Source organism: Giraffa tippelskirchi, chromosome 10, assembly GCF_054371585.1.
Source record: "Giraffa tippelskirchi isolate mGirTip1 chromosome 10, T2T-mGirTip1v1.2.pri, whole genome shotgun sequence".
Classification (NCBI taxonomy): domain Eukaryota; kingdom Metazoa; phylum Chordata; class Mammalia; order Artiodactyla; family Giraffidae; genus Giraffa; species Giraffa tippelskirchi.
The window spans coordinates 90,769,051-90,792,104 of record NC_137284.1 but is presented as its reverse complement, the minus strand read 5'-3'; the positions used below and the strand labels follow the sequence as shown (position 1 = coordinate 90,792,104).

Below are 23,054 nucleotides of genomic sequence, written 5' to 3'. Positions count from 1 at the left end.
TACATCCATTCTTCCCTGGCTACTTTCCTTTCAAAGGAGCACTTCTGAATATGATTGAACATGAGATACACTTAGGAGCTTTTGGAAGCATCAACATGTGTCCCAGTGCCCATACCCATCCCTATGGATGATGTGATTTAAACTGATCTGCAGTGAGACCTGAGCATCAGTCTTTTTTAAAAGCACCTCACTTCATTCTAATAAACTGTTTGAGAATCAGATTTAGAATTAGTAACTATTTTTTATCTTTCAAGTCTCTCTCCGAGACAGTTTACATTAATGGAGCTTCCTATCCCTGACAAAGCATTACCAACTTTTATGAAAAGTTCAAAACTTGACAGTCCTCAATAGAAGGCAGGGTGCTAATACTGACCTTTGGAAGATATAAGAAATCTTACATGTCATGTGTTTGAATAGATATTTCTTCTCTTCCCACCCAGCTGAACAATTGCAGTTATCCATTTTGGATTTCAAAGGCTTATCATCACCACAGTTCCTTCCCACAGACTAAAATTAAAGAGTAGGTGGGTCAGAAGTACAAATATACTCCCTGGTGTGAAATAACCCCTTCACAACTCGGGAGTCAAACAGAGGTGACCTGCTGCCTCAAAGGTTCACATCATACAGTTCCCAACAGAACCTTCTGGTATACCTGGCATTGGTATTAATTTTTATAAGCAGCTGCCAGCTTCATGATTTTCTCGTGATATTATTACAAGAATCAACCTAGTGTTTCTGGTATTTTTCTGGAGCAATAATTTGCATTTGTAAAGGCTTTACTTTTATTCCGTCTCCAGAATTTTAGTACTTTGAAGAATTTATCACTTACCAGCCACCTGTCTGCTCTTACACTGTAGATTTTCTCAGAGTCTCAGGGGACTAAAACATTGTGAATGAGAACAGGGCATTGCCTCACATGCAGAGTATTACATGACTTGAGTTTTATTCAATCTTCTTTCAGTGAATGATTTTAAATTATAACTGTATACATGTAAACATAAAATTTTACATATTGATAAACATATGTATACATTATTATATGTTAAAATTTGTTAAAACTAAAGGAGTTACTTTGTTTTCCTTCTTTTTTGGAAGGAAGAAATATTTCATAAAGTTGAGGTTAATCAATAAGTTGTTTTAAAAATACCATACAAAGAAATTATCTTTTCAGAACTATGTTTTTGATGTTTTGCTCTTGTATTAGGATTTAATATTTCCATGCCACTGTATTCTTTTAAACTACTTTTTTTCAGAAGAGTCACAAAAAATTTTAAGGCATTTGCTAGTCAATATGCCTTCCATAGCTCTACATAATTTACTTTAATTCATTCATTTAATGAGCTTAAAATTAAAGTTCCAGATAATTCAGAAAAATAAAATAATTTTTCCAAGTGTCTTTCAATCAGATAAAACACAAAGAAACCAGCTAAGGTTCATGTCACAGTTCACAAATATTACTAATTATATCTTTGCTGCAGCAGATGTATATTTAGAAATAGGTGAAATACTCCCATAAAGCCCTATTAAATTCAAAATCTCATCCTGATTAATTATACTTTTGTATAATAACAGTTATGTAAACTAAGATTGTTGGTTTTTTAAGTGTGGCAGAAACAGGAGGCTGAGGTGCACACCTAAATAGATACAAGCCCTACCTAACTGAACACTGCAAATAGGGCAACTGATATGTTTTTTGCAACCAATGGTTGGAGGTATACATTTTTAGAATATATTTTCTTTTCTGAGTAAAGATTGGCCCTAATCTAGCTTTATTACCATAGTTTAGCTCTTTTGCATGTGCGCTAAGGACACATGCTAAAAACTCCGAGAAAGAAAACCTGTGGTCACGCATGGTATCTTGAGTCTAACCTCAGTACTGCCCATATTAGTGAGAAGATACATGAGTTTGATGAGAAAAAAAAAATGTAGCACTTTTGAAAATATTTCAAGGTTTAGGAGTGCATCCTAAATGAACAAGATACAGAACATATTTTTAATTTAATAGTTTAATTCTAAAATACTCCATCCAGAAGGATTTGAGTTTCATAAATATGGATATACAGAATAAGCCCCACACCATAAAGATAAAAACCACCATTTTGGCATTTAACAAGCAAAGTCGCTTATGCCTTATGCTTGTTTGAGAGTGTAATCTCCCCACTCTGATGATTTTTTCAATAAAACCTGTACATGAAAAGCACTTCATGATGATTAGCCCTTGCTAATCTGCCACAGAACAGATGAACCGAATTGACAGATCACTTTTTCCCAGCCTCACTAGGTTAAAAAAGTCCTCATCTGTAAAGTCTGAGTGATGCAGCGTAACACAGTCATTGACAATCAAGTGTCAGAAACCTAATTTCTCTGAATTAATTGGCTAGTGTAGAATATTTGTTTTTCTGTAAATGTTTGTGAATACATTTGGGCAGATCCCTCACAAGATCCATGCTGGTGGGGTCTTCTTAGGATAAAAGAGAATCCTTTCTTTTAACCTTTGTTGCCTGGGCACTCTTCCTTCTATCCTAAGAATCTCCTTCACCAAACTATGCATTTCATTCACACATCACATCTCCTGTGTATGTGTCTTAAGTCACAACCTGTCATGTGTATGATGAAGCAGGCTGACTTATGCATGTGTACCTTGAAAGCAAATTGCTCAGTAAAGAGTCAGCCTTTGTGAACTGACTTACCAAAAAAGTGAATTATCACCACATTTGCTGAGAATTGAAAACCAATATGTTGCTAACTATGGTCTTAAAAGCATTTATCAGATTTTAATAATATGAGTTCCATCATGGCCATTCCCTCATGCTATTCATTATCAAGATACTGTCATATTTTTGGCACAAATGATTTATGGAGAATAATGTATTACATTTGTTGCAAAGCATATTTATCCTTCCTTGAATTTGATTGTGTTATTTGATATACAGGACTTACTATTTTTAAAAGCCCATTCCTTAATATATTCAGGAATAAGTATCTTCTAAAATGTAAATAATTGAAAAATCAAATAATAACATTTATGGCAGTTATTAAACTATTACTTTCATATTGATGCTTTATATGCAACATTTATGCCAAATGTAGTACTGTAGCTACATGTACTTTGACACATATGGTTATGAGCAAATATTGCATGTTGCATTACATAGAAAAGTTAAATATATGTATATACTAGGTATGGAAGAATAAGGAGTAACTTCTTTAATTTTTATTTTCAAAAGAGATGAAAAATCCTATATTGCGTCTAAACCTGATCAGACTTTTATGACTAATCACAGTGCTGCATGTGTTGAAAGGCATTTTTTAACTTGTGTTATATTTCATTATTTGCTGTCATTGGTTTTCCACTAGAGTAAGGTAAGTCCTCTTACTAATTCTGGGGAACTGTTTACTAAGTTTCATTGTTATTACCTATGTTAACTGAGAAATTTTGTGGAAGACCTTTGCAATTGAAAAAAAAAACTGAAAACAAAGTTATATGTAATATTGAGAAATACTGGAACACTTGAAACCTGTAATCATGTAAACTCGGTGTTCAGCCAAATTGTGATAATTCTCTGATGTATACAAACAGCATAGACCAGAGTGCCAGTCAGCATGCCTTCATTGGACTGCTTGACTCTGTGCCTGGGATTTTCTTAGGCGTTCTCGAAATATGAACAGTTTATAAGTTTGTTATGAGAGGAAAATGAAAATAGAAATGTGTGCACAAGAGCTATGGGCTCTGATTAAATGTGGTGTCTTTCAAAAGATCTCTTGTGCTAGAGATGATTGAGAATGCCTTGACTTCTCAAATCTATTCTAAGTTAATAAATGAACCGGCAAAAGGGAGTGGATTTATTCATAATATTTGTGAGTTCTAGATCCTATCCTTAGGATCTAGAAAAGGATTGGCCTTTTAAAATACATACCTACGTTTGCTCTCTAATAGGGATACTTTAAAACTTAGGAAAGAAAGTATCCTTAGGTAAGACTGGTATCCTTAGGTAAGACTTAGGTATCCTTAGGTAAGACTTCTTTAACATATGTTTACTTTTGGAGATACTTTGAGCCTAGGTAAGAAGGTAAAATGGTTATCATTTGTTAAACATCTGCATATTCTGCTAGAAGTTTCATTTAATCCTTACAAGTCCCCAAAGTACACAATATCAGATAGTATTCTCATCCCCATTCAGTAGGGAAAAGAAAAATAGAGTGCTCTACATTAGTGAGTTATGTGAGCCCACACTTACTTGCATATATCCCTCCTGAAAATGCAAGGCCTTAAAAGTAAAATGTACAGCATCTTCTATGCAGGGCAGTTTTAATTGATTAGTTTCAGTGGCAGTTTCCCATCTTACAATCATCAATATTTCTCTGAAAAATAATGGTAGTCACTGGATTCTTATTTTTGCATTGATATAAAGCATTACTTATATCATAAGTTTTGATGAAAAATTAATTACCGAACAGTAAAAATGACTAAATTTCTATGAGCTCAAATTACTTTTATCAAGTCTCCACCTTCCCCATTTCCTTTAGAATCAACTACAAATCACTTAATTTTTTATAATGATAAATAACTTAAGATAGTGGCTCCAGTTAAGAATACAAGGTGAACACAGTCACTAATTCTTGAAAAAACTTGCAATATCCATATTTCCTATGAGGGAAGCATTTTATTATTCCATATGCTGTTTAAAGTCCCTAAGCTCCCGTAGCAATAGTGGAAATTTAAGTTAGAATTTCCAAGAAATCATTGATCACTCTCCCTTCTTTCAGTGGCTTCATCAAAATAGAAATTTTTAAATGGACCTAGTTCTATTCAGTCATAGCAAACTGATAAGTCAAGAACCATAGTTGATATGCCTTGGAATGAATATTACCTGCTTTCATTGGAATTGTAATAAAATAATTTCTCCTATTAATATTATTGCGGTGAAGAAATAAATCCTTAAAATTCCATCACACCTGTAATTATTTTGGTTATAAGTTTATAACTAATTTATCTATAACTGTACATCTATATGTATCAAAAACAAAAATAGGCTCCTAGATCTGCTCCACAAAAAAAAAGAAAAAAAAGACATAATAAGCATGACATCTTTAAACTGGTTTAAAATTCTCCTAATGTCCAGTCCCATAAATTAGATATTCTAGAAGCTACAACAAGTGTTTAGTAACCATGTGAGTTTATTAATGGTCCTTGAAGCAGGCAGCACTTTGGTATAGCTTCCCATGATGCTTAATTTTCAAAAGCTTATAAACTGGAAAAAATCTGCTTTTGTTACATTCCATCCTGTCACCAGAGATACTTATGTTTTATGTAACAATTTTTCCAGTATGCTTTGAAAATGTGGCTATTTCTAATGTGACTACAAAACACTAGGCATCTATAACAAACATCTATTGCAAATGCTAAATGCATATCAACATTCGCAGAGATCTAAAGATATGTTATTGATATATAAATTTATTCAAAATTAAAGGATATCCAATGAATCAAAATGCCTCCTAAAGTAAATATAAGCTCCCAAGCTGGATCTATTATCAAGGTATTAAAGATCTGCAACCTGTTAATATTTATTTTCTCACTCATAAAAAATGAAGCAGGCTTCCCTGGTGGCTCAGCTGTAAAGAATCTATTTGCAATGCAGGAGATATGGGTTGGATCCCTGGGTCGGAAAGATCTTCTGGACAAGGGATTGGCAACTCACTCTAGTATTCTTGCCTGGGAAATCCCATGGATAGAGGAGCCTGGAGGGCTACACAGTCCATGAGGTCACAAGAGTTGGTCATGAGCTAGCAACTAAACAACAAACAACGTAAAAATGTAGAATTTAAATCAGTCCATAATAAGTAATTATGTGGAGAAGTTGCTTTGAAGCCATGCATGCACATCAACTTTTGTTCAAATGAAATGTTCCTGTGTTCCCATATATTGAGGTCACTTTCCCATCAATCCGTGTTGCATTGAGATAACTGAATATCTTAAGTGTTCTGAGTTTATCTTTTTTTCGTGTAAGATATTTTAACTATTTTAAATTCTCTTTGAGTACCTTATTCTTTAAATGTGTTTACAACAAAATAATTTTCATTGCTTTAACTTTGCAATTATTCCTTATAGTTAAAGAGTAATGATTTACAACAGGAATCCAATCAGTAAGTCATCAAAAGTTCAACAAACATGCCATGACCACCCAGGGGTCAGGCAGGAGGCTCAGTGCTATGGTACGGGGGTGGGGGCAGTGGGGCACAGCTGCTACACCCAGAGAAGTTTAGTCAAGAGGAGCCAAGATATGAATATGAGTCATCTCCATGCAAAGCAGAAAAGGAACAGTATGAGGATTCAAAGTAGGGGGGGGGAATCCTACTGGCAAGAGTAAGCAATAAAAAAAAAATGTGATACTTGAAAAATAAGTAGAAATTTAGGAAGCTGGGTTGAAGATTATCCAATAAGGCAGGTGGAAGGGACTTAAGGTGAGTTTGAATAGAGATGTCTGTAAAGTATAGTAGATGAAAGGACTTGAAAAAAAGAGTAAAATGAAATGTGTGGAGGACTTAAAATAACTGGCAAAGTTGACTTAGATAAAAGGATTAGGAATCCTTTTTAATGAGATTAAGTCAATGTTTTATGGACTTCCCTGGTAGCTTAGACTGTAAAGCGTGTGCCTACAATGTGGGAGACCCGGGTTTGATCTCTGGGTTGGGAAGATCCCCTGGAGAAGGAAATGGCAACCCACTCCAGTACTCTTGCCTTTAAAATCCCATGGATGGAGGAGCCTGGTAAGCTACAATCCATGGGGTTGCAAAGAGTTAGACATGACTGAGTGGCTTTTCTTTCTTTGCACATTACACAAATTTCTTTGCAATTACACATTCAGTGCTACTTTCTTCGTATTTATGGTTTCTCTTCAGTGATGGTTCTTTCATAAGCAGATAGGATGAGGAAGCTAGCTTAGGGAACCACTGTAATATAATAGCTCAGGGAAATTCAGGGAAAGAGCACACACAAAGTGTCCGAGGATGCTGGCAGGAAGATAGCTAGTTTCAGGCTAATCTTCTGTGACTAAAGAGGTGAGAGGATTCTTTCTCCTGACACTTGATTAGTTCAATACATTAGGTCATTGTTCTTTTTCTGTAACTAGACTTTACATAGGCAGCAAGTAGTACTTCTCACCACTAATAAATAATGGATACAGTCATTTCCTTCTTCAACTGTGATATTGAAACTGGTCAACTTGATTGATACATATAATATTAACACATCAGGGGAATGGGGAGGACACTCAAGTTATCTGAAAACAAAACTTGATTTTTGTTTCTTTTTCTCTATAATGTCTTCAGAGTATATTTTCTTTCTATTCTATCATTTCTAACATTTTCATAGGATAGAAATCCAGGGTGCAAGTTATTATCATTTTATTTTGTAAACTATAGATCAATGCAATGTCTTTTTGTCAAGTTTTAGCACAAATGCTATTGCTTTTTGATTAACTATATCTGATAAAATTCACTGTATATATTTTTCTTTGAGAGATTTTTTTTTATTAATTTATATATTTTAGTTGGAGGCTAACTACTTTACAATATTGTAGTGGTTTTTGTCATACATTGACATGAATCAGCCATGGGTTTACATGTGTTCCCCATCCTGAAACCCCCTCCCACCTCCCTCCCCATCCCATCCCTCTGGGTCATCCCATTGCACCAGCCCTGAGCAGTTGTCCCATGCATCAAAGCTGGACTGGCGTTCTGTTTCACATATGATAATATACATGGTTCAATGCTATTCTCTCAGATCATCCCACCCTCACCTTCTCCCACAGAGTCCATAAGACTGTTCTATGCATCTGTGTCTCTTTTTCTGTCTCACATATAGGGTTATCATTACCATCTTTCAAATTCCATATATATGCATCATACTGTATTGGTGTTTTTCTTTCTGGCTTACTTCACTCTGTATAATAGGCTCCAGTTTCACCCATCTCATTAGAACTGATTCAAATGTATTCTTTTTAATGGCTGAGTAATATTCCATTGTGTATATGTACCACTGCTTCCTTATCCATTGGTCTGCTGATGGACATCTAGGTTGCTTCCATGTCCTGGCTATTATAAACAGTGCTGCAATGAACATTGGGGTACACGTGTCTCTTTCAATTCTGGTTTCCTCGGTGTGTATGCCCAGCAGTGGGATTGCTGGGTCATATGGCAGTTCTATTCCCAGTTTTTTAAGGAATCTCCACACTGTTCTCCATAGTGGCTGTACTAGTCTGCATTCCCACCAACAGTGTAAGAGGGTTCCCTTTTCTCCACACCCTCTCCAGCATTTATTGCTTGTAGACTTTTGGATAGCAGCCATTCTGATGGGCGTGAAATGGTACCTCATTGTGGTTTTGATTTGCATTTCTCTAATAATGAGTGATGTTGAGCATCTTTTCATGTGTTTGTTAGCCAGCTGTATGTCTTCTTTGGAGAAATGTCTGTTTAGTTCTTTGGCCCATTTTTTGATTGGGTCATTTATTTTTCTGGAATTGAGGTGCAGGAGTTGCTTGTATATTTTTGAGATTAATTCTTTGTCCGTTGCTTCATTTGCTATTATTTTCTCCCATTCTGAAGGCTATCTTTTCACCTTGCTTATAGTTTCCTTTGTTGTGCAGAAGCTTTTAATTTTAATTAGGTCCCATTTGTTTATTTTTGCTTTTATTTCCAATATTCTGGGAGGTGGGTCATAAAGGATCCTGCTGTGGTTTATGTAGGAGAGTGTTTTGCCTATGTTTTCCTCTAGGAGTTTTATAGTTTCTGTTCTTACATTTAGATCTTTAATCCACTCTGAGTTTATTTTTGTGTATGGTGTTAGAAAGTGTTCTAGTTTCATTCTTTTACAAGTGGTTGACCAGTTTTCCCAGCACCACTTGTTAAAGAGATTGTCTTTTCTGCATTGTATATTCTTGCCTCCTTTGTCTAAGATAAGGTGTCCATAGGTATGTGGGTTTATCTCTGGGCTTTCTATTTTGTTCCATTGATCTATATTTCTGTCTTTGTGCCAGTACCCATACTGTCTTGATGACTGTGGCTTTGTAGTATAGCCTTAAGTCAGGCAGGTTGATTCCTCCAGTTCCGTTCTTTCTCAAGATTGCTTGGGCTATTCGAGGTTTTTTATATTTCCATACAAATTGTGAAATGATTTGTTCTAGTTCTGTGAAAAATACCATTGCTAGCTTGATAGGGATTGCATTGAATCTATAGATTGCTTTGGGTAGTATACTCATTTTCACTATATTGGTTCTTCCAATCCATGAACACGGTATATTTCTCCATCTATTTGTGTCCTCTTTGATTTCTTTCATCAGTGTTTTATAGTTTTCTATATATAGGTCATTTGTTTCTTTAGGTAGATATATTCCTAAGTATTTTATTCTTTTTGTTGCAATGGTGAATGGAATTGTTTCCTTAATTTCTCTTGCTGTTTTCTCGTTGTTAGTGTATAGGAATGCAAAGGATTTCTGTGTGTTAATTTTATATCCTGCAACTTTACTATATTCATTGATTAGCTCTAGTAATTTTCTGGTAGAGCCTTTAGGGTTTTCTAGGTAGAGGATCATGTCATCTGCAAACAGTGAGAGTTTTACTTCTTCTTTTCCTATCTGGATTCCTTTTATTTCTTTTTCTGCTCTGATTGCTGTGTCCAAAACTTCCAAAACTATGTTGAATAGTAGTGGTGAGAGTGGGCACCCTTGCCTTGTTCCTGACTTTAGGGGAAATGCTTTCAATTTTTCACCATTGAGGATAATGTTTGCTGTGGGTTTGTCATATATAGCTTTTATTATGAGGTATGTTCCTTCTATTCCTGCTTTCTGGAGGGTTTTTATCGTGAATGGATGTTGAATTTTGTCAAAGGCTTTTTCTGCATCTCTTGAGATAATCATATGGTTTTTATCTTTCAATTTGCTAATGTGGTGTATTACATTGATTGATTTGCAGATATTAAAGAATCCTTGCATTCCTGGGATAAAGCCCACTTGGTCATGATGTATGATCTTTTTAATATGATGTTGGATTCTGTTTGCTAGAATTTTGTTAAGGATTTTTGCATCTATGTTCATCAGTGATATTGGCCTGTAGTTTTCTTTTTTTGTGGCATGTTTGTCTGGTTTTGGAATTAGGGTGATGGTGGCCTCATAGAATGAGTTTGGAAGTTTACCTTCTTCTGCAATTTTCTGGAAGAGTTTGAGTAAGATAGGTGTTAGCTCCTCTCTAAATTTTTGGTAGAATTCAGCTGTGAAGCCATCTGGTCCTGGGCTTTTGTTTGCTGGAAGATTTCTTATAGATTTTGTTTTCTAATGATCTAACATCTACACAATCCTCATTTTAAAGGTTTCTGTATATTACAAATGTTAGTATAATATCTAGGTAAAACAGAGTTATTTTACATCTTGCATATTTTACATCTTTGCATATTTCATTTTACATATTTTACATCTGATCTGTTGAGCAGAAGAATACACTGCTCAGTGCAAAATTACTCTTTCCTTCCTCTGTAACCCAACACAAATTCATATCATATTTATCTTCATGGTGAAATCACATCACATGACATTATCCTGCTCCATGCACATTTTAGGTGGTGCAGTGGTAAAGAATCCACGTGCAATGCAGGAGAAACAGGAGTTGAGGGTTCGATCGCTGAATCAGGAAGATCCCCTGGGGGAGGAAATGGCAACCCACTCCAGTATTCCTGACTGGAAAATTCCATGGACAGAGGACCCTGGCAGGCTACAATTCATGGGGTAGCAAACAATCGGACATAACTGAGCACACAAGCAAGGAAGAAAAGACTTTAAGACAAGACAGCATTCAAGAGACTCAGTGAATTTGGAAAATACTAAGAGGCTCACTCTTAAAAAACACATTTAATGCTATATAGAAACATGTTGTCACTCCAGTCTGTGTGTGATGAAAGGAGTCTGATTCTTTTCAGTGATCTTATGGATAAAGATCCTTCTTAAATTACATTTTCCATATCAGAACTTTAACAGCTATCTCTGCCAGTATCATGCATATTTTTACAGGTTCCTAAAATTCATTTTCAATATTTTTATCAGCTTGACCTTGACTATGTGTGTATGAATGTGTGTGTACATACATGAGGGGAATATATACACATAGATTTATATCTATACATTCACTTACACTTTCTTAGTATTTTATGATTTTTTTTTCAGTAGGGCGTCTCCTTCATAAGGCCATGTTCATAGAATATGACCCCAGTTGCTTACTGTTTGAGGAAGGCAGCAAAATCTGATATTCTGAGAAAAAAAAAAATTGCTTCTTCATTTTGCCCCTGAGACTGCAGGAAACAGGAAGGTCAAGCTGATTCAGATAAGAAATTTGTTTTTCCTTTGTTTTTGTTTCTCAAGCTTTAAATGGCAATGGTTGCTGGAAGAATCAAATTGTACTTCCTACTTGTTAAAGATGTATGTAAATAAGGTAATAGGTATAGTACACACTTTATCTCAAATTAATTCCATTCAAGTCAACCTTTTCAGAAAGAGTTCAAGAATAAAATTAAAAATCCAAAAACAGTTGCAGTCCACTTTTGCAATTAATCAAGAGAATTTACCATTTGTTCTGGTTCAGAGCTCACTCATGAAAAGAGGGGGATTTCTTCAAGGCCAAAGGCAGTGAATGCAGGTGTCAACCTTTAGTTCTTCTGTCGTGGGGTGGTAATGTTAGCATGGCCTATAAACCCTGAGAATTTTCCAAAAAATAGCAGGGTAACTTAGGACGTAGACTAGATTGTGCTTTCAGTGATGGAACTTACATGCTGTTTCTTTTTTCCCTCCCTGCTTCTATCCTTTCTGATTTTAACAGCACTCGCAAACAAAATTACATGATGAATTTTTCACGACAACATGGGCTCAGGCACTTCTACAACAGAAGACGAAGGTCACTTAGACGATACCCATGAAGAATCAAAAAGTTTATTTTTCCTTCCAATATGTGATGTGTTGTTTTGCATTCTTTTAAATCCTGCACTGCATCTGATATCAGGAAATTTCTGTGAAGGACTTAATGATTAACTGAAAGCCCTTCTCAAGACCAAGTGTACACCACTTTCCCACACTGTGAACTAATGACAAGTGACTTATTTCTCATAAGTAAATGTCTTCATGTTGATGTATCCGTGCAAATTGTGATCTGTTGTAATATCAGTTACAGTAGCAGTATTGAAAATAAGAAATAGTTTAACAGAAAAAAAAAGTTTAAGCACAAAAGTTTAAGAGATTTTATGTTTAAAATGGCATTTAGTACAGTATTTAACATTCTTGGTCACAAAGCTATTTAAGTGGACTGTATTTCAGCTCTGTATCATGTTTTATATATTAAATTATCATTGTTGGTTCTTTATGTATTCTCTTCTACAATATAACACATTGACACTGTATTTACTTATTATGTTGCAATATTTTTTGCTGCTGAATTTCAGGCTACTTATAATCTATAGAAAATTCATTGAAATACCTACTAAAGAAGATAGTTGTAAAGATATTGTATCTCCTTAATATACCCCTTGAAATGTATGTTGGTTTAGCGTTGTTTGTGGATAAGAAAAATGGTTGACCTTGAAATATTTTCTACTTAAAAAAATTGTGGATGAAAACCCTATCTCCCACAAAGGAGTTTCTATTTCCTTGTCTAAAATATACTTTTAAAGTGTTCTGTGGCTGATTTACTAACAGTAAGTGCCATTTTGTGTCTGTGATAACAGAGTGATTTGTAAAACAGTGGATGTTTTCATTGTGTTCTCTTTGTGGATTGTTTTTCCTGCGGGTCATATTCATACCTTCTGATGAAGTTGTACCAACACCAGCAACGTTGTAATGGCCCTGTAGCCCTGAACTCTCTATTAACGTAACAAAAAGGTTGCACTCTAGGGTGAACCAAGCTAAAAGTCTGTGCTTAAATAAAAATTATGTTCAAAAACCATTTGAAGTTCATTTGTTATTTGCTGTTTGTGTCTTTATTTGCTGTTTGTGTGTAGGATTTGTAAGTCTGGACAGGTTTGGAAAGAACAGTGTCAAATATATTTACCGGTTTTTTATTGTTTTGTCGTTGATAATAGCCATTATGAAGCCACGCTTTTCAATGTAGCCATTTTGGCTTTTTCCTATCATTCGCTCTGCAGTCACGCCAAGAAAAATCAGTAAAGAATTCTGAAAATTATTTAACTCCTGAGAATTTCGTTAGCTGCTGACATAATGCCTAGCTCATAAGTACTCATGCATTCATTCAGCAAATATCTATTGAGTGCTTGTTATGTGACAGGCACTGTGCTAAGTGTTGAGGATTAAAAATGCTGACAGACATTTTCCTTGCTTGTTTTTAACATCTACAAAATAATAAATATGTTAATTTTGTTGTATTTGTTGGTTTTCCAGAGGGTTAAAAATACATATATCTAGGTAAGAAAGCATTGAATGGCAGTAGTATTTCTCATTGAATAGGGAAACAATAAGGGATGATCTTGCTGAGAAGTTTAGTTAAATTTTATTCTGAGTCTAGTATCAAATCCATTGTGAATCATTTCCTTGATATAAAGGCCTTTTTTCTACTTAATGTAACATATGACACTTTGTATAATTTGGTGCATATGTGGTCCATAAATATTTATAACTATTGTTCTTAATTGTTGATTCACAAATTGTCAGATAATGGTTCACCATTTGGTAATATTTTGTCTCATTTTTTCACTGGTACAAGAGGTTGAATTTTTCCCAAACCCTTATCTTTGCAAGTAATTTATGTGTGCCATAGACCTATCCCCTAACTAAGATAAGATATTTACAATGCTCTCATCCACGTTTCTTACCCTCAGAACAGGATTTGAACTCCCCACCAATTCATCTCAAAGTTTAATAGCATATGTTAGGACTTATGTCTGTTGATTTATTTAATTTGAAAACATAGTTCAAGTAGGAATTCAAGTAGTGTGGACTCAACTGACTTATCTTGCTGAAGGAAACAAAGTTTAGTAACAGATAAAAATATATATTTTTATGACCAAGTTTCCATGATTTCTACACAGTTATTTCTTATTCACTGTACATTGTAATGTAAGCTACACTCCAATCTAATCTTAAATATATTCAATATCACTTGTATTTTACCTTTTACCTAAAAAAAAAAAAAAAAAAAAAGTATTACTTTTAAAATTCCCCAAACTTTCTTCTTTACGTTCTAAGGTTAAAGAAAGAATTACGGGAGATCACTTAAAACATGTATCCATTCATTTTAATGTTTGCCGGTTGATATTTTGACAGCAAATTGTATTCTTCAGCCAGTTCCCTGATGCTAGGACATCAAGAATATTGAAAATAAGAAAATACAGTTAATACAAATCTTTGTAGACTGAAGTTTAATGTCGGTAACACTGAATATGTTACAGTATCAGTAAAAATTGCATTTGTGTATACAGCATGACCCAGTTACTTCTAGGTATTTACCATAGTGAAACTCACATATATACACAAAGAAATGTGTATAAGAATGTTCACAACAACATTATTTGTAATTGCAAATAATTGGAAGCAATCAAGTGTACATCAAGAGAATGGATAAATTGATTTATTTGCATAATAGAATATTGTGATGAAAGTGGATAAACATAGCACACCTATTAATGATAACAACAAAAGTCACAAAATTATAAATATGGTTTAATGTCATCCATCGGTGGAGAAGGCAATGGCACCCCACTCCAGTACTCTTGCCTGGAAAATCCCATGAACGGAGGAGCCTGGTAGGCTACAGTCCATGGGGTCGCTAAGAGTCGGACACGACTGAGCGACTTCACTTTCACTTTTCCCTTTCATGCACTGGAGAAGGAAATGGCAACCCACTCCAGTATTCTTGCCTGGAGAATCCCAGGGACGGCAGAGCCTGGTGGGCTGCCATCTATGGGGTCGCACAGAGTCGGACACGACTGGAGCGACTTAGCAGCAGCAGCAGCAGCAGCCATCCATCGGATCTTAAAATTTGCTAACAAATACCACATGTTGCATATGAATACATGCATAAATGGCAAAAATATAAAAGCATGTGTGGTACTGATACATACAAATTCATGGCAGTTACCTCAAGTGAGGAAATAAGATCAGAGTGGGATATGTGGAAGACATTGACTGTGTCTAAAATATTTCATTTCTTTAAAAGCCAAAATAAAATATAATACAGTGTTAAGGCTTGAATGAGTTATGTGTACAAATGGGCTTGTCATATTTCTGTTCTCAAGTGAGGATCTAAATACTATTGCAAAAAAAGAATAGGGAATTCCCTGGCAGTCCAGTGGCTAGGACTTGGAGCTTACACTGCAAGGGGCCTGGGTTCAATCCCTGGTTAGGGAACTAATATCCTGCAAGCTGTAAAACATGGCCAGAAAAAGAGAAAATAATAAATAGGCTTTGTCAGGCAAATTCAGTGGGAAAATACATTCTAAGAACAGAGCAGCATGTGCAAAAACCAAAGATGGGAAGCAGCCTGCCTCCTTAGGGGAGTCACAGCTCATTTGAATTTGAGGAGGGGCACCTGGGGAGCAGTGTGGAGAGATGCCAGGGGCCAGTGTTGTTGGGAGCATCAGGAGGGAGGGAGGCAAGCAAGCATTTGCTCAAACTAACAAAATTCAGCTTTTCCCAGGAAGCGCTGGGATAAGTCCACTCTGACCGAGGTGTGGAGAGGGGTTGGAGTAAGTTAAGGAAAGAAGCTGGAAGATTAGAATTAATAGGTAGATTTGGGACAATAGCTGAGGAATAATTTTAAGTTTCTGACAAGAATTTTGCTAAGGATTCACACTTCTCCAGAGAAACTACAAACTGCTTCACATACAAAATACAGTACTGTAAATGCAAAAAGTAACTATGCATTTATTTATTGTGCAGAAGGGGAAAAAAAAAAAGAAAAACAGCTGATAGTGCAAGAATTCCAGTTCAGAGGTGAGAGAGTCTTGTCATCATTAGTGTATCTTCCATTTAGTCCTTTGGGTGCTTATTATAAATGAATTTTTACAGTATTTTAAAAATCCAACATGGATGGAAATGGATGCTGTCTTTACAGATGTGGGAGACCATGCAACGACAGTGGGAAAGTCTGCCTCTCTCCAGCGGCCTTATTACCTTATTCCAGCCTCTGGATCCATTGTCTAGAAGCCATGTCAATACAGCAGAGAAAGAGAAGTTAAGTCTGGAAACATAATTTTTTATGGCAAGAATACCGGTAGAATAATTTGTGGAAATACATATGAATAATAAAAAGGCAGAAACTGTGTGTAAGAAATATTGCCTCAGTAAATCTAAAGGCAGTAAACTAACACCAAAATTATTACAGAAATTCCTGAATATTACTATCCATAGAAAAGAGACATACTGTGGTAAGTCAGGCACTTTTAACCACCTCTACAATTATCTTAACAAAAACTAAACAACTCCCTTAAACATTAAAGAAGGAAGTCAGTCCTTACTAATTCTAATGTAATTTCTTTCATATTTTAGGTGATTTGAAGTTAATTATTTGGTCTTCCTCTAAATTTCCTATCTGTAATAAAATATAACTATAAAATATTGGAAACTACATAAATATCCAAACATAGGAGAGTGAGTGAACACTGTGTGGTACATACACACAATGAAGTATTATATAACTGCTCAAAGGAATGAATGAAAATCTCTGTGAAGTGATATACAGTGATTTCCAAAGATATTGAGACATGAAAAAAAGCTGAGGAAAAAAGAGCATTTACAGTCACCATTGTTTGAGAAAGGAAACTAGAACACATACCTATATCTGCTTAGCTTTGCGATGAGAAACCAGGAAGAATAAGCCAGGAAACCATGAAGTTGTTTATTCCTGGGGAGACTGGGTAAAATGGAACAAAGGAGGAAAGATATTTCTCTGACTACATTTGTATAGCTTTCACTTTGGGGATCGATGTTAATCTTCTGCAAATTTAAAAATTAAATCAAGCCACCAAAAGGAAAATAAACTAGAAACAATAGCACTTTCTATCTCACAAAGCTGTCCTAATATGAATTAATACAGGTAGGGTGCTTAGAACAATGCCAAGCACATGTGCCAAATACTGAGTGATACTCAGTATTACTGTTACAATTGTCATATTAAGTCACCTGACTGTTACTTCCAAAAATAGTTTATAATCTACCTGTCTACAGTGTTACTGTTCAAAATCTGGCCCTCGAATCGGCCCATCAGCCTCACCCAGGAACTTGATAGAAGTGCCTATTTCAGGCTCCAACCCAGACGGACTCTATCAGAATCTGCATTTTTAACAAGATCTTCTATGTACATTATAGTTTTAAGTACTGGGCTCAAGGACTGACAAGGTAATCTCATAAAATGACAAAGTGTCAAATGGATGACACCGGAAATGTATGTCGCAGGTACCCAATTCCTCCTCAGTATCTCAGTGTTGGGATTTATTCAGAGATGATCAAAGTCTGAAGAAAAGTACACACACCGAGATATCAGTAAGTTCATCACCGAACTCAGGCTAGTGTGGTACCCTTGAAGAGAATGCCCTCGTGTGGAAGAGAGAGGAATTTCCAGCTCTTCCTCCCGGGCAGCATTGTGAAGGTGATGCTCGGCCTCTGATGGGATGGTAATAGTTTTCCAGGCGCACTTTTCAGCTTTAAGAGGTGCCGCCAAGTAACTAGCTTATCATACAACCGCTTTGGAAATGCAAAAAGGGGGGGTGGGGGGGAGGGAGTGACTCTAATGAACCATCCATAATCCTTGCTAAGATAAGGCCATATACAGGAAAGTTTTTATACCGAAATCATTTCTGCCGTTCCTCTTCTTGGATTGGAGCACCCTGGCCACGGTGCTCTCTTATTAGGCGTTAAAAGCAAAACAGGCTCTTTCCTTCCCTCCTTCCTCCTTATTTTATCCCTTCTTTCTTTCCATACTCCATTTTCCCTCCATTTACCTTCCTGTCTCCTAAACTGCCTATCAGGTCGCATTACTTAATAAAAGACAAAAACGGATTTGTACATTCTAACTTGAATGCCTGGGAAAGAATCCGTGGCGCATATGTACAAGTGTTTATCCGAGGCAAAGCCTCAAAGCTTAAAAAAAAAAAAAAAAAATTCACACTGTCGTTCAGTTTTGTCATTGTTCCCGTATCAACATGATTCTCCATAAGGAGTGTATTTTGAAATATATATTAGCTTATTTTCATTAAAAAAAATAGTAAGAAAAGTTTCCCACTTGAATACTACCGCTTTATTTACTCTGTTTGCTCCACGAATCCCATCGTCAAGACCCGGTGAGCAGCGGGAGACAAACGGGGGTGTTGTTTCCGTGGCATTGGGGGCTGGACGGGCGGCGTATAATTTCCAGCACACCTTAAAATTTCTAGAAGTTGGAGAAGAGACCTCTGGGTCGCAGGGGTCGCGCGGCGGGGGGCGGGGCGGGCTCGGGTTACGGGTCCCGCGGGACGTCGCGCCTCCACAGCCTGTCAGGGAAGCAGCGGCGAGGCATCGAGACGACGGCGGCGGCGGCTCCGGAGCGCGGCGGGGCGGCGGCTCCGCCCAGGGCAGCGCCGGGCAGCGCCGGCGGGTGAGTGCGCGCGGGCCGGGGCCGGGGCCGGGGCCGGGGCCGGGGCCGGTGGGTGGGCGCGGGCCGGGGCCGGGGAGGCGCTGCTGCGGCGCGCACGGAGCGCCCACAGCCAGGTCCTCGAGGACCCACGGGATTCCCGCGTCGCCGCCTCTCCCGGCATCTCTAGCTCCGCTCTGTCTCTTGCGCTCTCCTGAAACTGCTTTCCTAAAGTGAATTCAACATTTGACTTGCCCACACCTTGCCCTCTCTAGCCCCTGACGGGAAAGTCAAGAAACGCCTTCCTTTGCAAACCTCCGGCTCAGGCCTCCCCGTCTGCAGCGGCCACACAGATTTTTTTTTTTTTTTTTTTTGCCAGACGTTTGCGTCTTTACTGGACGTGTGCAACTCTTTGGTTCTGACCCAACCCTTTGCTGTTCACAACTTTGCTTTCATAGCTTCTCAGGTGCCCAGGACGTTTTCAGCCTTGCCGTGCTGTGCGCAGCCTCAGACACCTTCTTACTTACTGCAGCCCGCGCGTGCCCCAGCCCCGGAGTTGCCTTCGCCTGCTCTCCGGAGCCGAGCGCCGCCCCTAGTCCAGCCAGGAGTCGGGGTGGGTTCTGCCGCTTGGACGGCCAGGGTTCCCCGAGAGGATCTGTAGTTCGGAGTCGGGACGGCTCCCCTCCGCGCCCGGGGGAAGCTTGTACCTGGAGTCCCTGGCTTCTCCATGAGCGGAGGGCTTGCTTTGGGGCTTCCTGCCCTAAAATTGGGTAGTGGTAGCCTCCTGCCTAAAAACGCTTCTAAACACTTGCCGTGATGGGCGCTCAACCGTAATAGGGGTTCTGATACGAGGGCCTCTGACATATTTAATAAAATAGTTGATCAGGAAATCAGTTTACTTGTGTCGACTGCCTCGTTGAGGCGCAGTCTGGGCAAGACCCACGAGAAAGCGTGCTGGAAGCTGTGCAAGGACCTTCGCTGTAGGGAACGCAGCAGACAGGCTGTGAGGAAGGTGAGAAGACTTTTCCTCACTGTGATGAGAACTGTCAATCTGAGGTCTAAAATTTTCAACACATGTAAGGAAACACAACAGATATGGCAGGTTCAGGTGGAGGGAGCACTGAGATTCAGTGTTTTCTTATCTGAAAAGTGGGAACAATGTCTATTATATAAATGTATCATTTAAGGTAAGCTTGGCAAATGCAGGGGAATTTGAAGGATGCAGTAGGAAGTGCAAGCCTTCCTGAAGTGAAATTTGAAATAGTTTTATGCCACGCAATCCGCATAATTATTTCCATAGTTTTTCTGTTTCTGAAGACTTTCTGGCAGGGGACAGGAGGCAGGAAAGAGAAATTCAATCTAATTTACATTAGAAAGAAACTTGGGGTGAAGAATTCCTAGGTAAAGTTGCTATGGCTGATACCTTAAGTGCACTGCTGGAAAGCATTCTAGCCTGTAAGTAACACCTGAAGCCCCAATTCTGTTACCCAGGGTTTCTTTTCTTTCTTTTTTTTTTTCTCTTTAACCACTCTGAAACTATACAGAGTTACACCTCCCTCATTAATTTATGAGTGATACCAAAAGAATTGACTCAATCCAACAAGAATTTGAGCTCCTTTCCTGTATGAGGCACTTTGCTAAGAGCTGCAGAAGGATGAAAGATGCGGGAACTTTGCAGTTAAAACAGCAGTAGCAACAACAGTAGGCTGATTTGTAAAGAGTAGATGCAGGTGTGCACTGCCTATTCAATTTAAAATCAAAATCAGTTGGGCTTTTATTTATTCTAAATGCCATGTGTAGCCCCTGATATCCTAATCATTTGGTAATTTATTTTTCCTATCATTGCCAGTGGTCTGCATTTTAGTAATTCCAAAGTAAAAGGTTTTCTAGGAAATACAACTAAATAAGAATATAAGTCGGTTTTCCCTAGTGTTTGCATTATCATTAAGTTAATGAAGTAAAATCAACAAGAAAAATTAGGAGATGATTACTTTCTTTTCCTTTCATTTCAATCTAGTAAGACAAGGTCATCATGAATACGTTTAATACTCTGTTGCCTCCCAAACTGTTTTATCTAAGTCCATTCTTTTGGAGGATGATCCACCTTCATGAAATCTTTCAGTCCTTCTTTTGGAAGACAGTTCCAGAGGCCAATTTCACAAAACCTTCCATTGTAGATACCAGAAGCCATCAGCATCATCACATCATCTTCTTCCCAGTTTTACCCTTGAAAACAGTTGTATTCTACGGGACTTTAGGGAGGGGACAGGTCATTTTTTAAATCTGGTCAAAGCTAGGACTTTATCCTTGGAAAAAATGCACATGCACTCAGAATATTGTATATCTCTTGGAGGATTCATGGTGCCTTGCTCAAGAACAGGAGCAGCGTGGAAATGAAGCAAGAATGTCAGTAAATCTATAAACTGAATATAATTTAATTTACTTCAAATGGAATAATACCTGGCTGTTTGAGTTAGTGTTCTGTGAGTGGGAAGTAAAAACCATTATTTATAAAATGCTAAAGACAAATTAGTCCTATTAATTTTTTAGTTGATCAAGATCAGCTTTTATCTTGAACATTATGAATCTGGTTTTTCAATTTTTGTCATTCTTCTCAAGGAAATGTTTCTGAGATTATTTTTCTCTCAGCACTGATGCCTCATTCAGGATGGTTTCTCATGTGCCAACTTTTGTAATATGGGAATGACTGAGTTCAAAATTTGAACTTGCTCAATTGCACAGTTCATACAGGAAGGATATATATGTCACATAATTACCATATTCAATTTGAACCACTGTGACAGCAGTAGTTGTGTCTTGGAGAGAGTTGGTTGGTATTAGGAGTGAGTGGAGAACATTAAGAATATCTTGGATATAGCTTCTTTTGAAGAACCAGCGACCTCTGGATTAACTTTCCTTCTTCTATCCCTAGGGCCAAGGAGCGAGCTCTCCTTTCTCCAACTCTCAGCCCCATGGATCAGAGTTTCATTGAACTGCACTAGACCTGCCATCTGGGGACCCTGCCCCCTGCTCTGTGTGCTGCACGTTGGATCTGGCTAAGTAGAGGCCCCCTGGAACTAGTAAATGGTAGAGTGAATCATAGGTAGTGATGGATTTTACCTGGACTACGATTCTTAACATTTCCAGAAGCCAATATCACATTGCACTATTTGGAAGAAAACAGTAAGACACAGAATGCCAGAAGCATCACTGCTTACTCTCTCCTTTTAACTTGGATCAAGACCAAGCCAATCGATCCTTAGATATGAACCAGTTTTGACTTACCTTATATGTTTTTAATCTTTATTTATTTGGCTGCATTGGGTCTTAGTTGTGGCACTGGGGATCTTAGTTGCATCAGGTGGGATTGTCTGCTGTACGCAGGCTCAGTAATTGTCATGCACAGGCTTCGTTGCATGTGGGATCTTAGTCCCCCAAGCAGGAATCAAACCCTCCACCATGGAAGGTGGATTCTTAACCACTGGACCACCAGGGAAGTCCCTTGACTTACCTTATTGCTGAGTGACAACTAAGTAGCAGGTCTCACCCGTACAATGTCGTTGATGGATGTGCTCAGTCATGTCCAACTCTTCGCGGCCCCATGGACTATATAACCCTCTAGGGTCCTCTGCTCATGGAATTTTCCAGGCAAGAATACTGGATGGGGTTGCCATTTCCTACTCCAGGGGATATTCCCAACCCAGGTATTGAACCCACGTCTCTTGCATCTCCTGCACTGGCAGACTGATTGTTTGCCACTAGTCCCACCTGGGGAGCTCTTAGAATGTCAGTGATACACATTAATTGGATTAGTAAATTAATGGACATCATGATTTTAATCCAAGCTCTGCCCTTAACTGGATACATGATCTCGGGCGAATAACAAATTAAATTCCTTGGACCGTATTTTTCTTGTGTAAAATGAGGGTGTCATAAGGGATCAGTGGTTCTCAACTACTACTATGTAATCCCACACGTCTGAATCACATGTAGAATTTACTTAAAATATGTATATACACTGGGTCAGAGGTTCTGATTTAATTGGACTGGGGCAGGGCCAGACATCTCTGTTTTTTAAGAGCCCGCTTCCACCCCACCCCACCCCACCCCCCAAGAAATGCTAATATCCAGCCAAGATTGAGAATCCCTGGGTTAAATCAACACTAAGAACTGATTCTAAAATGGTGTAACTTAAAGATAGAAAAGCAGACGGGTAAAACCTGTTTCATGTGTGGCTTAGCCCAGCATTACATACACTGCACAGTAACCAAGCCTACACACACTTCGCCAAGAAGCAGTCCAAATCAAGCAATTTAAATTTATTCAGGGAAGATTCTGTGCCTTCTCGCCATTTCAGTATTCCCACGATGCTTTGAGAGTTCTCAGCACCTTGTACATTTTGATGGACTGAATTGGATATAACTCTGCCCCTCTAAAATGATTAGCTGTTCCTGAAGGTC

General features: G+C 37.8%; 2 protein-coding genes across 7 annotated transcripts in view; both read left to right on the top strand.

The window, feature by feature from the left end:
• The window catches only part of RELN (reelin), a 555,021-nt gene extending 542,043 nt beyond the window's left edge, over positions 1 to 12,978 (top strand). Inside the window, exons 64-65 of one of the 2 annotated variants that reach the window (XM_081535826.1) lie at positions 3,358 to 3,363; positions 11,863 to 12,978. In XM_081535826.1, coding sequence (XP_081391952.1) covers positions 3,358 to 3,363; positions 11,863 to 11,959 — 103 coding nt within the window. In that variant the 3' untranslated portion in view covers positions 11,960 to 12,978. The remainder of the gene's footprint in view (positions 1 to 3,357; positions 3,364 to 11,862) is intronic. The other variant, XM_081535825.1, reaches the window with a different exon arrangement.
• Positions 12,979 to 18,300: 5,322 nt separating this feature from the next.
• SLC26A5 (solute carrier family 26 member 5) overlaps positions 18,301 to 23,054 on the top strand; it is a 65,788-nt gene continuing 61,034 nt past the window's right edge. For 2 of the 5 annotated variants that reach the window (XM_081535772.1, XM_081535775.1), the window contains exons 1-2: positions 18,453 to 18,618; positions 21,527 to 21,681. The gene's annotated coding sequence lies outside the window, so the exon portion shown is untranslated. Of the gene's footprint in view, positions 18,619 to 21,526; positions 21,698 to 23,054 lie in introns of all 5 variants that reach the window. The other 3 variants (XM_081535777.1, XM_081535774.1, XM_081535773.1) reach the window with 2 other exon arrangements.